The sequence below is a fragment of the Tachyglossus aculeatus genome, chromosome X3 (genome assembly GCF_015852505.1).
Source record: "Tachyglossus aculeatus isolate mTacAcu1 chromosome X3, mTacAcu1.pri, whole genome shotgun sequence".
Taxonomy (NCBI): Eukaryota; Metazoa; Chordata; class Mammalia; order Monotremata; family Tachyglossidae; genus Tachyglossus; species Tachyglossus aculeatus.
The window spans coordinates 2,520,019-2,538,290 of record NC_052099.1 but is presented as its reverse complement, the minus strand read 5'-3'; the positions used below and the strand labels follow the sequence as shown (position 1 = coordinate 2,538,290).

At 47.5% G+C, this 18,272-nt stretch overlaps 1 protein-coding gene across 1 annotated transcript in view; it reads left to right on the top strand.

Annotated features, from left to right (window-relative positions):
• The first annotated feature begins 2,890 nt into the window (after positions 1 to 2,890).
• Positions 2,891 to 18,272, top strand: part of FARS2 (phenylalanyl-tRNA synthetase 2, mitochondrial) — a 271,576-nt gene continuing 256,194 nt past the window's right edge. Inside the window, exons 1-4 of the mRNA XM_038770346.1 lie at positions 2,891 to 2,941; positions 11,722 to 11,795; positions 14,535 to 15,150; positions 16,553 to 16,712. Coding sequence (XP_038626274.1) covers positions 14,557 to 15,150; positions 16,553 to 16,712 — 754 coding nt within the window. The 5' untranslated portion in view covers positions 2,891 to 2,941; positions 11,722 to 11,795; positions 14,535 to 14,556. The remainder of the gene's footprint in view (positions 2,942 to 11,721; positions 11,796 to 14,534; positions 15,151 to 16,552; positions 16,713 to 18,272) is intronic.

Sequence of the window (18,272 nt, the reverse complement as noted above, 5' to 3'; positions counted from 1 at the left end):
AGTTAGAATTAAAAATGGGTTTGCAGAGAGCAAATGCTGAAAATGCAGGTTAGACTTTTATATATATCTGTGTATATATATCTATACATATATTTATCTATCTATATATTTATATATATCTGTATATATGCACAGATATAGGGAGTTAGAATTAAAAATGGTTTTGCAGAGAGCAAATGCTGAAAATGCGGGTTAGACTTTTATATATATCTGTGTATATATCTGTGTATATATATCTATACATATATTTATCTATATATATATTTATATATGTATCTGTATATATGCACAGATATAGGGAGTTAGAATTAAAAATGGTTTTGAAGAGAGCAAATGCTGAAAATGCATGTTAGACTTTATAACTATATATAGATACTATATATCTATATATAGATATTACATATCTATATATAGCTATCTATATACTATATATCTATATCTATATAGACTTTATAGCTATATATAGATACTATATATCTATATATAGATATCTATATGCTATATATAGATATCTATATATATAGACTTTATAGCTATATATAGATACTATATATATAGATAGATAGATCTATGTACTATATATATATCTATATACTATATATAGATACTATATATCTATATATAGATATCTATGTACTATATATCTATATCTATATATATAAACTTTATAGCTATATATAGATACTATATATAGACAGATATATCTATGTACTATATATCTATATCTATATCTATATATCTATATATACTATATATAGATACTAAGTTCCTAAGGTGGCAAGCTTTTTGAGGGCAGGGATCATGTCATCTTTTTGCATCGTATTTTCTGCAAACAATGTGCACTCAGTAAGTGATATTAATTGATTGATGGTGGTGGTCAGTAAAGTTATAAAAAAAACTAGCAAGTGCTTTAAGTCAACCTTTGATTCAGATTTATTCATAGTCCTTATAAGTAAGATTATGTTTTGTGAAATTGGTAGGATCCCAGCAGAAGTTCTCGAGGAAACATAAAATGAGCGGTGCCTTATGTTGAGAATTGCTTATTTTATTAGGGGTTAGATGATTTAGAGCAAAGGGGTCTATTGCCCAAGTTTCTGTCTGTAGAATAATCATTTGTTTCTTTAACAATACAATGCACTGTGGAAGAAATAAGATATGCAAAGATATAGCATTGTATGATTCTAATGTACCGCAGATAGTCTTTTTGCAGGACTTAGCTAGACTGTTATATTATACAGTCCACATTTTGACCCTTTGCCCATAGATTAATCTCTCATATGTTGTGTAATCTCCCAGGATTTTGGTGATTTCGAGTAAAATTACTTTAAATATGCAAATCATAGCCTTCTGATTCAGGAATCCATAAAGTTCGCTGTGGGCAGGGAACATGTCTACCAACTCTTGTTATACTTTCCCAAGACGTTAGTATCAATCAGTCAATCAGTCCTATTTATTGAGCACTTACAAATAATAATAATGATGGCATTTGTTAAGCACTTACTATGTGCAGAGCACTGTTCTAAGCGCTGGGGGGGATGCAAGGTGGTCAGGTTGTCCCCCGTGGGGCTCACAGTCTTAATCCCCATTTTACAGATGAGGGAACCGAGGCTCAGAGAAGTTAAGTGGCTTGCCCAGGATCACACAGCAGACATGTGGGGGAACCGGGATTAGGACGAGTCACGCTACTTAATGCATGCAGGGCTCTGTACTAAGTACTTGGGAGAGTACAACACAACAGTATAACAGAAACATTCCCTGCCCACAGTGAGTTTATAGTCTAGAGGGGAAGACAGACATTAATATAAATAAATGAATGACGGATATGTGTTGTGGGGCTCGTGGGGAGGGCAGTGAATAAAGGGAGCAAGTCAGGGCGAGGCCAAAGGGACTGGGAAAAGAAGAAATGAGGGCTTAGTCAGGGAAGGCCTCTGGGAGGAGATAATAACAATATTGATGGCATTCATTAAGCGCTTACTATGTGCAAAGCACTGTTCTAAGCACTGGGGAGGTTGCTCTAAGCCGTCTAACCACTAATAACCATTAACTTGTATATATGTATATATGTTTGTATGTATTTATTACTCTATTTTATTTGCACATATTCTATTTATTTTATTTTGTTAATATGTTTTGTTCTCTGTCTCCCCCTTCTAGACTGTGAGTCCACTGTTGGGTAGGGACCGTCCCTATATGTTGCCAACTTGGACTTCCCAAGCGCTTAGTCCAGTGTTCTGCACACAGTAAGCGCTCAATAAACACGATTGAATGAATGAATGAGCGAATGCAGGGTGATCAGGTTGTCCCACGGGGGGCTCCCAGTCTTCATCCCCATTTTCCAGATGAGGTAACTGAGGCTCAGAAAAGTTAAGTGACTTGCCGAAAGTCACACAGCGGACAGTTGGCGGAGCCGGGATTTGAACCCATAACCTCTGACTCCAAAGCCCGGGCTCTTTGCAGTGAGCCACGCTGCTTCCGTGCCTTCAGTAACGCTTTGAAGGTGGGGAGAGCAAATTTTGGTTGGATATGAAAAGAGAGGCTGTTCCAGGCCAGAGGCAGGGCGTGGGTTGCAGTATTCATTCATTCATTCATTCAATCGTATTTATCGAGCGCTTACTGTGTGCAGAGCACTGTACTAAGCGCTTGGGAAGTACAAGTTGGCAACATATAGAGACGGTCCCTACCCTACAGCGGGCTCACAGTCTAGAAGGGGGAGACAGACAACGAAACAAAACGTGTGGACGGGTGTCAAGTCATCAGAATAAATGGAAGTAAAGGTAGATGCACATCATTCACAAAATAAGTAGAATAGTAAATATGTACAAGTAAAACAGAGTAATCAATCTGTACTTGTTCTCCTTGTCCCCCCGGAACAGAACAAGAGCCAGTAGCGCCAAATTGAACAACCTCCCGTCTCTCCCCACTTCAGCAGGAGCGTAGCAAGGTGAGGAAGGACGGGGCAAGGTGATCGAACGCTTTCGAGCCGATGGTAAGGAGGAAGGGGGTCTTTTCCCGCGAAAAGGGAACGAGACAAAGGGAAAGCAGCAGCAGGAGTTGCAAACATCAAACATAAAACACGGTAAAAAGTGCAGCCTTTTCCTTTGGTGAATGTGGCCGGGTCTGTGCATGCTGCATTGACTGTTTCGCCCACACCTACGTGAAATTCGCCATCGGTGGTGTCTTCTTTGCACCGGACAGCTGTATCTTTGGCAAGACGGGCGAGTGGCCACCTGTAATGTCTATAAAATGTGGTTTTGCTGAAAACGAGGTGCCGTGCGTTGCCCGTTAGGATGGAGAAACTGTCGGATGACCTCCTAACGATAATGATGATTGTGGTATTTGTTAAGCGTTTACTCTGCGCCAAGCGCTGGGGTAGCTACAAGGTTATCAGGTTGGACGCAGCCCCTGTCCCGCCTGGGGCTCACAGCCTACATAATCCCGTCTCTCATCCCATCTAAATGCCATCATCATCATTATTATTATCTATTAATGCTTCCCTGACTCTTCATTCATTCATTCAGTCGTATTTATCGAGCGCTTACTGTGTGCGGAGCACTGTACTAAACACTTGGGAAGTACAAGTTGGCAACATATAGAGGCGGCCCCTTCCCAACAGCGGGCTCACAGTCTAGAAGGCTGTGTCCAACCCAATTGCTTGTAGCCACCCACTTCCCCACAGCACCTGTATATATATTTGTACATATTTATTACTCTATTTATTTTACTTGTACATATCTATTCTATTTATTTTACTTTGTTAGTATGTTTGGTTTTGTTCTCTGTCTCCCCCTTTTAGACTGTGAGCCCACTATTGGGTAGGGACTGTCTCTATATGTTGCCAACTTGTACTTCCCAAGCGCTTAGTGCAGTGCTCTGCACACAGTAAGCGCTCAATAAATACGATTGATTGATTGATTGATTAGTACAGTGCATGGCACATACCATTATTATTATTATTATTATTGTCCAGTACGTGGATTTACCCAAGCAGCTCGCTGTTTTTTTTACCTCCCCCTTAGTTTTTAGCCATTTCTCTGTTCGTTAATATTAGCAGTAGTAGCAGTAAAAATAAAAACTCATAATGATAGTAGCAGCATCAGTATCCACAATGCTGATATTTGTTAAGCGCTTACTATGTGCAAAGCACTGTGCTCAGTGTTGGGATACATACAGCATCACCAGAACAGTCACAGTCCGAGTCAGAGGTTCTAATCTCCGTTCGGCCTCGCATCTTTTACGTGACCTTGGGAGGGCCATTTCTGTGCTTCGGTCACCTCGTCTGTGAAAACGGGGATGAAGACCCCATGTGGGACCAGGGACTGTGTTCAAACTGATTATCCTCTGTCTACCCCAGCGCTTAGTACAGTGCTCAGCGCATAGTAAGTGCTTCAAACGTACCACTTCAATGATTTTAAAAAAGCTAGGCCACCAAGTTCCAGGGAGCTTCTCAAAGACGTACCTATGGTGGCCGTTGGGAAAGGAGGCAGAAAGGATGAGTGAATTCCGCAGGTAATCCAAAGCTTCAGTTTAACCACTGGTTCCCGCTTTCTTTCCCATGAAGTCTTTGATTAGAGCTGTTAGGAAGCAGCAAAATTATTGAGCCGACTGAGTTTCATCTCTTCTTCCTTCTCTTCATCTCTTCTCTTCTTCGATAAATACGATCGATTGATTGATTGATTCCCACCCTTTAGCCGCGAGGCCACCGAGAGTCTTAGACTCTGAGGTTCGCGTGTGACAGGGACTGTGACCGTTCTGATTATGCTGTCTGTATCCCAACACTGAGCACGCAGTAAGCACTTAACAAATATCACCATTGTGGATGTCGATGTTGTTACTGTCATTGTGTTTTTATTTTTACTACTACTGCTGCTAATATTACCGAACAGAGAAATGGCTAAAAACTAAGAGGGGGAGGTAGAAAAAAACAGCGAGCGGTTTGAGTAAATCCACGTGCTGGATAATAATAATAATTATGGTGTTTGTTAAGTGCTTACTACGTGCCACGCAGTGTACTAAGTCTTTGATTAGAGCTGTTAGGAAGCAGCAAAATTGTTGAGCCGACCGAGTTTCATCTCTTCTTCCTTCTCTTCATCTCTTCTCTTCTTCGATAAATACGATCGATTGATTGATTGATTCCCACCCTTTAGCCGCGAGGCCACCGAGAGTCTTAGACTCTGAGGTTCGTGTGTGACAGGGACTGTGACCGTTCTGATTATGCTGTCTGTATCCCAACACTGAGCACAGTGTAAGCACTTAACAAATATCACCATTGTGGATGTTGATGTTGTTACTGTCATTATGAGTTTTTATTTTTACTACTACTGCTGCTAATATTAACGAACAGAGAAATGGCTAAAAACTAAGAGGGGGAGGTAGAAAAAAACAGCGAGCGGTTTGAGTAAATCCACGTGCTGGATAATAATAATAATTATGGTGTTTGTTAAGTGCTTACTACGTGCCACGCAGTGTACTAAGTCTTTGATTAGAGCTGTTAGGAAGCAGCAAAATTATTGAGCTGACTGAGTTTCATCTCTTCTTCCTTCTCTTCATCTCTTCTTCAGTAAATACGATTGATTGATTGATTCCCACCCTTTGGCAGCGAGGCCACTTACTATGTGCCACGCACCGTACTAAGCGCTACAAGCAGATTGGGTTGGACACAGTCCCTGTCCCATATGGGCCTTACAGTCTTACTCCCCGTTTTACAGATGAGGTAACTGAGGCCCAGAGAAGTGAAGTGACTTGCCCAGGTCACACAGCAGACAAGGGATGAACGATCCCCAGATAACTGAGAGGTTTATTTATTTAACCTCTCTGCCAATGACCGAGAGAAGAATTGGAGAATGGAAGTTTGCCACAGAGATTCCGTTTTATATGCGTAATTTAGAGCGGCAGACAATTAAAGGCCATGAAGACTTAGGAAAGTGACTTGAACTTTAAAAGTCTCCTCCGTCCTCCCCCTTCGTCATCCCGGGGCCTTCACGTTTGTCCTAATTATCTCTGCAGCCTTGTAAGAACATTGCCCAGTGGCATCGGAATTTCATGCCCAGACCCAAAGAAATGTCACCATCAGAAAGGGCGTCTGCGGTCTCTCTCGGGTGATTTGGGAGAAAACGAGCGAGACTCTGTAGAAACCTAGCGTCGTGTTTTCATACGAGATCAACCTCACCCTCCAAGTCCCGTCGCAAATCCTCCCCCCACGCAGTGTCCCACAGTAGAGCCTCACTTTGCGGCTGTGAGAGTTTTCCGGGGACCTTGTTGATCGTGAGATGGTTGCAAGGCCTTTCTCAGTCTGCACTCGCTCTCCTGGCGATCCCATCACCCCCCCAAGCGGATTCACTCATTCATTCAGTGGTATTTATTGAGCGCTTACCGTGCGCGGAGCACCGTACTAAGCGCTTGGGAAGCACAAGTCGGCAACGGAGACGGTCCCTACCCAGTAACGGGCTCCCGGTCGAGAAGGGGGAGACAGACAACAAAACCAAACACTAGCCCCGACCTCGCTCCTTCTCTTCAACCTTGAATCTCCTTCTGCTTCCATCCAGCACTGCGTGGATGTCAGCCAACGCCTCCAGCTCAACACTTCCAAAACCAAACTCCGCCTCTTCCCTCCCAAATCCTCTCCCCCTCCTAACTTTCCTATCACTTCGCCCCTTCCTTCCTCTCCCCCTCGTCCCCCTCTCCATCCCCCCATCTTACCTCCTTCCCTTCCCTACAGCACCTGTATATATGTATATATGTTTGTACATATTTATTACTCTATTTATTTATTTATTTATTTATTTATTTATTTATTTATTTATTTATTTTACTTGTACACATCTATTCTATTTATTTTATTTTGTTCGTATGTTTAGTTTTGTTCTCTGTCTCCCCCTTTTAGACTGTGAGCCCACTGTTGGGTAGGGACTGTCTCTATATGTTGCCAACTTGTACTTCCCAAGCGCTTAGTACAGTGCTCTGCACACAGTAAGCGCTCAATAAATACGATTGATTGATTGATTACTGTTGACAACGCCACCGCCATCTTTCCTATCTCTTTGGCCCAGGACCTTGGCATTCTCTTGAACTCTCTGTCTGCTCTCCTATTCAGTCGGTCACTCCAGACTGTAAGCTCCTTGTGAGCAGGGAACCTATGATACTGCAGGGCCTGGCACGTAGTAAGAGCTTAACGAATGCCACCGTTATTAATTATTATTATTAGTGTGCTCTCTCAAGTGCTTAGTGTAGTGCTCTGCGCCTAGTAAGCGCTCACAATTGATCGATGGACTGATCGGCAATTTCAGTTGTTTGGCTAACATCCTCAGTGATTATTTTAAGGCATTTCTTAAGCGTCTATGTGCTAGGCACTATACTAAGCACTTGGGTAGACGACAGTAATAATAACGGCATTTATTAAGCGCTTACTATGTGCAAAGCACCGTTCTGAGCGCTGAGGAGGTGGCAGGGTGATCAGGTTGTCCCACGGAGGGCTCCCAGTCTTAACCCCCATTTTACAGATGAGGTAACTGAGGCACAGAGAAGTGACGTGACTTGCCCAAAGTCACACAGCTGACAGTTGGCGGAGCCGGGATTTGAACCCATGACCCCTGACTCCAAAGCCCGGGCTCTTTCCACTGAGCCACGCTGCTTCTCTACAAGCTCATCAGGTTGGATACCCTCTCCGCCCCACCTGGGGCTCACAGTCTTAACCCCCATGTTACAGACGAGGTAACTGAGGCCCAGAGAAGTTAAGCGACTTGCCCGAGGTCACACAGCAGGCAAATGGAGGAGCCAGGATTAGAACCCAGGTCCTCCTCCTTCTTATCTTCATCTTCAAAATCTTTCTCTTCTAAAAGAGGTGAAAAATCAGAAGAGAGTGGTAAAGTACATCTAACGAACCACACCCCGGTAATGCACTGTCACGCACGTTAATTAACCTTAATTTAATATTTTGGGGGGCTGGCATCGGAAGTTGCTCCTGCTTGAATCCGTTTAATTGTGGAATTTAACCTACTTACTCGACACAGGCGAACAGCGTTCTCTTGGTAGCTAAGTGCTATGATTTGCAGAGAGGAATCCTTTAATTTTTCTCTCCATCGTGGGACACTTTCCTTTTCTGTATACCGCAGGATTTGAATACCTAAGTGGCTTCTGATGGGACAGAGCATCTTTCAAACTTGCCTTCGTGGAAATCTGATTTTTCTTTCTAGCTAAAACGTTAGGGATAAGCGTTTCGAAAGGGAGATTGAAGCGGTCCGGTGACAGCACAAATGCAGTCGTCGGAATGGGAGGGTTGCGTTTTATATTTAGGGCGTAATCGGAAATTTCCAAATTGCTCCTTTAGGCGTATGCCCGTTTAATATTTAAAAAGCCAATAACCATGCTGAAGGTAGCCAGCGATGACTTGAACGTGAAAGGCGGAGGATCGCCAGAGCTCTAGGATCAGCGTGCTCCGGTGTTGCATCTCTCAGGGCTCGCCCGACCTTCTCCGTGCGGCTTCCAAGCTTTCTCGCATCATCTTCCCGACGGCTGGAGTCCTCGGTCGTATTTCAACCCCCCCTCTGCCAAAACTCGGAAGCCACATGCCCCGGGCGGGGAAATAGAGTTCCCTCTTGCCGAGACCGGAGTCGGAGCCGTTAAACCGAGTCCATTCAAGTCAGGGAGCCGTCTTTCTGGATTTTGAGCGAGCAGATGAATGGGCTGCTCCCACTAACTTGGTCCGGGACCGTTTTCCTCCCCCGGCCTCGGAGGGTTTGCTCTGGTTATTTCACATCCCAGAATCAATAAGAAAACCTTTCATGGCGGATCCTTGGAGAATCCTCCACGGTCTTTTATGCGGTTATTAAAATCCCATGTTAGAAGCCAACGCCGGGATTTAGCAGCGCTCCATTTATTTTTAGGCCTTTGTGCCTCGAGCGTCGAGGCAGGCCGCGGGGAGGGTCGCGGGGCCTCTCAGCAGCTCCCTGTTAAAATACTTGGAAACAGAATTGAGCGGCAGAAACGAGTGGCGAAGAAAATTATTCACCGCGCTCCTCATGGCCAGACCCCTTTAGATGTTAATCTAAAACGGAGGATAATTCTAGTATACGGGCTTGGGGGAAAGGTTCCGACGTCGTCCGATTCGGAAGATCAGAAAATTAAGAAAACAAGCCAAGAAATGTGGGATTCACACTGGTGGGCATCCAGTACATTCCAACTTGCGTTGTCTGTCTCCCCCGTCTAGACCGGGAGCCCGCTGTTGGGTAGGGACCGTCTCTAGATGCTGCCGACTTGGACTTCCCGAGCGCTCAGTACAGTGCTCTGCGCACAGGAAGCGCCCAGTAAATACAACCGAATGAATGAAAAGAGGGGCAAACGAGCAACGTGGCAGGAGCATGCGCCCAGGAGTCCTGGGTTCTAATCCTGGCCCCGTCACTCACCTGCTGGGTGACCCCGGGCGACTCACTTGACTTCTCTGTGCCTCAGGTTTCTGAACTGGGTTAAATAGGCGTTAAATACGCGTTCTCCCGTCTCTTTGAACTGGGAAAGCCGTGCGTGTCTCCTCCGAAGTGTGCCGCAGTGCTGGGCATCTAGTAAGCACTTAACGGCTACGACTGTTATTATCTATTTGCTTCGGGAGGGAGTCGGGGCCGTCTTTCCTATTCTCTCCTGTCTGTGCCACAGTCCAACAGTTGTTCTGTCGCAGACATCATTCTCTGGGATCCATAGCGGTTTCCAGAATAATGAGGATTTTTTTTGGCATCCCAATTCAGGGGGGTGATCGGAAAAAAAACCGGCTTTCGACAGGGAGATTATAGAGGCCTCTCAGCAGAAAGCCCAAATCAATCAATCAATCAGTCGTATTTATTGAGCGCTTACTGTGTGCAGAGCACTGGACTAGGCGCTTGGGAAGTACAAGTTGGCAACATATAAAGCAAACAAAGCTGAGGTACCCGGGAATCATCATTGGTTTTGGGGGGTTATTTTGTACTCTCCCAAGCACTTAGTACAGTGCTCTGCCTCAGTAAGTGAATAAATACGATTGATTGATTGATTGGAGGATCAGCGTGGCTAGAGAAGCAGCGTGGCTCAGTGGAAAGAGCCCGGGCTTTGGAGTCAGAGGTCATGGGTTCGAATCCCGACTCCGCCACATGTCTGCTGTGTGATCTTGGGCAAGTCACTTAACTTCTCTGGGCCGCAGTTACCTCATCTGTAAAGATGGGGATTAAGACTGTGAGCCCCAAGTGGGACAACCTGATCACCCTGTATCCTCCCCAGCGCTTAGAACAGTGCTTTGCACATAGTAAGTGTTTAATAAATGCCTATTATTATTATTATCAGTGGAAAGAGCCCGGGCTTGGGAGTCAGAGGTCATGGGTTCAAGTCCCAGCTCCGCCAACTGTCGGCTGTGTGACCTTGGGCTTCTCTGTGCCTCAGTTACCTCACCCGTAAAATGGGGATTAAGACTGTGAGCCCCACGTGGGACAACCTGATCGCCTTGTATCCTCCCCAGCGCTTAGAACAGTGCTTTGCACATAGTAAGCGCCTAACAAATGCCATTATTATTATTATTATTATTGACAGCTATAAGGAAGCAAAGGCATCCAGGCCAGAGTAAAAAAGAAATTCATTCATTCATTGTCGTATTTATTGAGCACTTACCGCATGCAGAGCACTGTACTAAGCACTTGGGAAGTACAAGTCGGCAACATATAGAGACGGTCCCTACCCAACAACGGGCTCACAGTCTAGAAGGGGGAGACAGACAACAAAATAAATCAATCAATCGTATTTATTGAGCGCTTACTGTGTGCAGAGCACTGTGCTAAGCGCTTGGGAAGTACAAGTTGGCAACATATAGAGACGGTCCCTACCCAACAGCGGGCTCACAGTCGTAACGGGGGAGACAGAGAACAAAACCAAACATATTAACAAAATAAAATAAATAGAATAGATATGTACTAGTAAAATAGAGTAGTAAATATGTACAAACATATATACAGGCAAAACAAAACATATTAACCAAATAAAATAAATAGAATAAATATGTACAAATAAATAGAGTAATAAATCCGTACATATATACAGGTGCTGTGGGAAGGGGAAGGAGGTAAGGTGGGGGGGTGGGTACTCTGCACACAGTAAGCGCTCAATAAATACTATTGATTGATTGATTGATGGGGAGAGGAAGGAGGGGGCTCAATCAGAGGTAGTTTGGAGCACTCACCGGGTGTAGACCACCGCACTAGGTGCTTTTTTTTTTTTTATATATGGCATTTATTAAGCGCACAAGACCGAAGCAGAGATCTGTAGGAATAGAGATCCAGCTCCCCACAGCTCTGAATCCACAGTCACAACCTCGGCCAGGGCGCGGCCTACAGCAGGAGCTGCCAGAGGGTATCTTCAGTGACCCAATCAGTCGTATTTATTGAGCGCTTACTGTGTGCAGAGCACCGTACTAAGCGCTTGGGAAGTACAAGTTGGCACCGTGTAGAGACAGTCGCCACCTGGGACCATCTCTGAGCCGACACCGTCCATTCGATCCACCGGATTTACGCGCCCAAGCCTGCCTCACACCCGTTTTTAAAGGGGATGGCCGAACCTCCGCTTCTGCGGACCCGGCAGCTGTTTGGTTGTCAGCGCTTAGGACGGTGCTTTGCACATAGTACGCGCTTAATAAATGCCGTTAGCCTTATTAGTCTCCTTTTTGCTTAGTGCGTTTCCCTCGTCTTACGTCGTCTTATTGTGTTTTTATCGTTTCAGCGCCTTTCGTGTCAGCCCATCTGTGCTTAGGGTGTGACTCCATTCCCAGCGCTTCATACCGCTCTTGGCTCTCAGTAAGTACTTAATAAATACCACTTTTTCTAATAGTACAGTGCTTTGCACGTAGTAGGTGCTCGCTCCGTTACCGGCAGTCGATTAATTGATTGCCTTTCTGAACTGACCCTTTTCTTTCGGAGGAGAGATGAGGAGGAGGCGGGGGAAGATGCCCGTGTACGTCTTTTTTGCGAGAAGCAGCAGCCTGGAAAAAGCGCACCCCTGATAGAGGATAACGATAAGGATAATAATAATAATGATGGCATTTATTAAGCGCTTACTATGTGCAAAGCGCTGTTCTGAGCGCTGGGGAGGTTCCAAGGTGATGAGCTCGTCCCGCGGGGGGCTCGCAGTCTTAACCCCCATTTTCCAGATGAGGTCAGTGAGGCCCAGAGAAGTGAAGTGACTTGCCCCAAGTCACCCAGCTGACGGTTGGCAAAGCCTTCCAGTGAGCCACCCTGAGCCGGGTTCTGATCCCGGCCCTGCCACCGGCCTGCTGTGCGACCTGGGGCAAGTCACTTCACTTCTCTGTGCTTCAGTCTCCTCCCCATCCTCCCCCTCCACACCCCCCACCCCCGCCTTACCTTCTTCCCCTCCCCGCAACATCTGTATATATGTTTGTACAGATTTATTACTCTGTTTATCTTGTACACATTTACTATTCTATTTATTTTATTATCTTGTACACATTTACTATTCTATTTATTTTATTTTGTTAATATGTTTTGTTGTCTGTGTCCCCCTTCTAGACTGTGAGCCCGCTGTTGGGTAGGGACCGGCTCTATACGTTACCGACTTGTACTTCCCGAGCGCTTAGTAATAATAATAATAATACTAATGGCATTTATTAAGCGCTTCCTATGTGCAAAGCACTGTTCTAAGCGCTGGGGAGGTTACAAGGTGATCAGGTTGTCCCACGGGGGGCTCACGGTCATCAGCCCCATTTTACAGATGAGGGAACTGAGGCACAGGGAAGTTAAGTGACTTGCCCAGAGTCGCACAGCTGACAGTGCTCTGCACACGGTAAGCGCTCAATAAATACCATTGAGTGAATGAATGAATACCTGTTCTCCCTCCTACTTAGACCCCAACCCTATGTCGGACAGGGACGGTTTCTGACCTGATTCTGTTGTATCTACCCCGGCATGTAACCACAGTGCTTGTCACAGAGTTAGTGCCTGACCAGTCCCGCGGTTCATTGTCGTATTTATCGAGCACTTACTGCGTGCAGAGCACTGTACTAAGCGCTTGGGAAAGTGCCACACAGCAATAGAGCAGTGACGTTCCCTGCCCACAGTGAGCTCACAGCCTGCGCCTAAAGAAAATGACAGCGGCGTACATAAGTGCGGTGGGGCTGGGAGGGGGAGAGAGCAAAGGGAGCAAGGCAGAGCGATGCGGAAGGGAGGGGAAGATGAGGAAAAGTGGGGCTTGGAGGAAACGTGCCTTCGGTAGGTCTTGGAAGAGGGGGAGAGTGATTGTCCGTCGGATTTGAGGAGGGAGGGCTTTCCAGGCCGGAGGCAGGACGCGGGCTACGAGACAGGCACGATGGAGGCCCAGCGAGAAGGTTAACGCTAGAGGAACCAAGTGTGCCGGCAGGGTTGTAATCAATCAGTCAATCAATCAATCAGTCGTATTTATTGAGCGCTTACTGTGTGCAGAGCACTGGACTAAGCGCTTGGGAAGTCCAAGTGGGCAACATCTAGAGACGGTCCCTCCCCACCAGTGGGCTCGCAGTCTAGAAGGGGGAGACAGAGAACAAAACCAAACATATTAACAAAATAAAATCATCGTCAATCGTATTTATTGAGCGCTTACTATGTGCAGAGCACTGTACTAAGCGCTTGGGAAGTACAAATTGGCAACATCTAGAGACAGTCCCTACCCAACAGTGGGCTCACAGTCTAGAAGGGGGAGACAGAGAACAAAACCAAACATACGAACAAAATAAAATAAAGAGAATAGATATGTACAAGTAAAATAAATAAATAAACCGAGCAATAAATAAATAAATAGAAGTAAAGCTTAGATGCACATCATTAACAAAATAAATAGAAAAGTAAATATGTACAAGTAAAATAGAGTCATAAATCTGTACTTGTTCTCCTTGTCCCCTCGGGACAGAACGAGAGCAAATAGCGCCAAATTGAACAACCTCCAGTCTCTCCCCACTTCAGTCCAAACTTCGCTCTGCTGCCCAGATTATCTTTCTACAGAAACCTTCTGGGCATAAGAATAATAATAATAATCATTATTATAATTATATTATTATAATTATATTATAATTATAATAATTATATTATTGTAATATAATAATTATTATTATTATGTGGCTCCGTGGAAAGAGCCCGGGCTTTGGAGTCAGTGGTCATGGGTTCAAATCCCGGCTCCGCCAACTGTCAGCTGTGTGACTTTGGGCAAGTCACTAGATGGAAAGAAGCGAGGCGCGGTAGGAGGGGGCAAGGTGATGGACTGCTTTAAAGCCAAGGCTGAGAAATTGGTGTCTGATATGGAGGCGGAGTGTTTGGAGGAGGGGGGTGACACGTCCCGAACGTTTCGGTCGAGAAACGATCCAGGCAGCAGAACGAAGTGTGGGCTGGAGCGGGGAGAGGCGGGAGGGGGGGAGCTCAGCGAGGAGGCCGATGCAGCAATCCGGGCGGGATGGGACGAGTGACTGTATTAATGTGAGATGAGCAATCCGAGGTAGGGTTACCCGCCAGGGCGATGACACCTGACGAGCATCTCACGTGTGCCTTCTGCAGGGGCTGGGCGGAAGAAGCTGCCATGGCAGCCACATCAAGCCTCACGAGAGTCACCACGCGTCCCTCCGTCCCCCGGCTCCTGTCTGTCTGGGCCAGGTGGGCCGGCAGCGGCCGAAAGGCCCCCTTCCCCGCCAAGGAAGCCCCCTCGGGGACCCTAGAGCTGCTGGGCAAGTCGTACCCTCTGGACGCCCACAGCAACGTGAAGGAGACCATCCTGTCCAAGGTGGGCAGGCGGTTGCACAACCAGCGGCAACACCCGCTGTGGCTCATCAAAGAGCGGCTCAAGGACCACTTCTTCCGGCAGTATAGAAGCCGCCTGCGCACCCCGCTCTTCTCTGTGTACGACGACCTCTGCCCCGTGGTCACCACCCAGCAGAACTTCGACAGCCTGCTCATCCCGGCCGACCATCCCTGCCGAAACGGAGAAGACAGCTATTACCTGAACCGAACCCACATGCTGCGATCTCACACCTCGGCCCACCAGTCCGACCTGATCCACGCGGGCCTGGACGCCTTCTTGGTGGTGGGAGACGTTTACCGGCGGGAGTCCATCGACGCCCTCCACTACCCAGTTTTCCACCAGCTGGAAGGGGTCCGGCTGTTCTCGGGCCACGAGGTGAGGGGGCCGGCTTCCCCGGCCCGAGCGGCCGCTGGAGCCCCGGGACCGGGTTCTCCGACGCCGTTGCCGGGACCGCGGGACGCCGACCCGGTATTTGAGGGAAAAACTAGATCACGGGGCTCGTTAGGAGCTTCCTCCGCGCCGAGTTCCGTACCCAGCGCTTGGATCGCGCTTTCGATTTCGCTCCAAGGAAGGAGATTTGTCGTTGGTTCTTCTGAATGTGATTCTTTTCTGGTCAGCTACACTCCAATTTGGGAAGGAAGGTAAAGGCGCCTCGTTGGAGCCCGCGAGATTAGTCCTCGAGACCCGCAAATCCGCTCAATTGGCGATGCTGAGAAGCAGTGTGGCCTGGCGGGAAGAGCTTGGGACTGGGCGTCAGAGGGACCTGGGTTCTAATCCGGCCTCGGCCGCTTGTCTGTCGTATGACCTTGGGCAATTCCTTGACTGCTCTGGGCCCCATTTACCTCATCTGTAAAATGGGGGTTGAGCCCGAACCCCCCGTGGGTCATGGACCGTGTGTCCAACCTGATTATCTTGTATCCGCCCCAGCACTTAGTACAGTGCTTGGCACGTAGTGAGCGCTTAACAGATGCCATTAAAAGCATAATGGCCGGGAAGCCCGTATTTATAACAGTAATAATGATTGTGGTATTTGTTAAGAAGAATAATAACGCCAGTATTGACGATAATGATGATTGTGGTATTTCATAACGATAATCATGCCAGTGAGTCCGGTTTAGTTTGATGAGACGAGCGCTTAGTACGGTGCCCCGCGCAGAATAAGGGCGCATTTCCTTCTGCCTCCAGGACATCTCTCCACGGATGTCCGGCTTGCGCTTCGAGCTCAAAAGATAAAAAAAATCCTACTCACACTTTCCCCTCCAGTTCTCTCCTCCACCCGATGCGGACGCCAACACCGCCATCCCGCCTCTTTGGTGTCTCGTCATCGATCGTCCTTGACTCTGCCCACCCTTCCGGCTCCCGTATTCGGGCCGAGCTCAGTGGTGGTGTTCTCGCTTGGCCCGCCGTCACGCTGTCCACGTGAAGCTGGGCTCGTAGGGAACCACCCCCTTCTTAATGCCAGTGGCGCCGGACGGGTCCGTCCTCGGCAGCTGACTCTCGGTTTTCAGCCGGGACGCAGGCTTGTTGAGGCTTTGTTTTACCCCGTCCTAGAAACGCTACCTCCGTCTTCCTGGCTTTCCGTTCCCCGATTTCAGCTTCCCGTACGGCGGCTGTGTGCGGGGCAGCGTATTTAAGGTGCTGGGGAAGAATGTACAACCGGGAGTGAGACGCCTAGGTCGACTGACTGATCGATTCCCCCACAGCGAAATTTCCATTTCTGTTGCCCAAGACTTGGCGTTTCAGCGACAAGATCCCCGCGAATCTTTCTGTTTTGCAGTTGTTCGCCGGCATCCCCGATGGAGGGGACCTCCAGCTGTTTGAGCCCAGCTGCCGCACGGCTCACAAGCAGGAGACCCACACCATGGAAGCAGTGAAGCTCGTGGAATTCGACCTGAAACAAACGCTCAACAAGCTGATAACGCATCTGTTTGGAGACAGTAAGTGCCTCCCCCGCGCCGGGTTGGCGGTGGGCCGGGCTCACAGCTGCAGGGGCCGCGGACGCGTCTCTTCCCGAACGCCCCACCTCCACCTGCGGTCGTTCTGGTAGTGGATCGATGGAGTTTACTTGCCAAACCCATCCCCATCCCAGTCTTCCTCATCCCGGACGACCATCGTCCCTGTCCCGCAGCCTCTGACTCCTCAATACCTTTTAACCCTGACATTCAGCCCGTCGCTGCGTCATGTCAGTTCTTCCTCCGGCCCCTTTCTTCCCACCGAGATGCGGCCAAGACCCTGCTTTAATCTCTTGCCGTCTCCCACCCGCGCTGCCGAATCGCCTCTTCGCTGGTCTCCTGTTTTGCAATGATAATCATAATGATGGCATTTGTTAAGCGCTTACTGTGTGCACAGCACTGTGGGGGGGATACAGTGCGATCAAGTTGTCCCACGTGGGGCTCACAGTCGTAATCCCCATTTTTACAGATGAGGTAACTGAGGCTCAGAGAAGTCAAGTGACTTGCCCAAGGTCACACAGCAGACTTGTGGTGGAGCCGGGATTCGAACCCGTGACCTCTGACTCCAAAGCCCGGGCTCTTTCCACTGAGCCACGCTGCTGATCCTTGTAGCGCAGGATCGCACATCTCCCCCCCTTCGGTCAATCAGTGATATTTATAGACCACCCACTACATTCAGAGCACTGCACTAATCAGTCAATCAATCAATCGTATTTATTGAGCGCTTACTGTGTGCAGAGCACTGTACTAAGCGCTTGGGAAGTACAAGTTGGCAACATATAGAGACGGCCCCTACCCAGCAGTGGGCTCACAGTCTAGAAGCGCTTCGGAGGGGAACGATAAAATTAATAGGAAGAAATCACCTCCATGGAGTGGCTCGGTGGAAAGAGCCCGGGCTTGGGAGCCAGCGGTCATGGGTTCGAATCCTGGCTCCGCCAATTAGCTGTGTCACTTAACTTCTCTGTGCCTCAGTTAACTCATCTGTAAAACGGGGATGAAGACCGGGAGCCCCCCGTGGGACAACCTGATCACCTCGTAACCTCCCCAGCGCTTAAGTAAGCACTTAACAAATGCCATCATCATTATTATTATTCACTATCTAGCAGGGGAGACAGACACATAAATCAATTACAGTTAGAAGAAGGGAAATGAGGCGTATATATGAGGTAGTTATGGCCTAGTGGAAAGAGCAGAGGCCCGAGAGTCAGAGGGCTTGGGTTCTAATCCTGGCCCCGCCGTTTGTCTGCCGTGTGACTTCGGACGAGTCAGTCGACTTCCCTGTGCCTTAGTTACCTCATCTGTAAAATGGAGATTAAAGCTGCGGGCCCCACGTGGGGCATGGACTGCGTCCAACCTGAATCGCTTGTATCTGCCCCACTCTTGGTACAGTGCCTGGAAGCGCTCAGTAAATACCATTGATTGATTGATTGATAGTAAGTGCTAAACAAATACCATAAAAAAAAAAGGAAGCTATGTACCCAGGAGCGATTGGAGGTTGTGAGTGTTTAAGCGATTGAGTTGCAGAACTGTTGAAGGGGCAGTTGG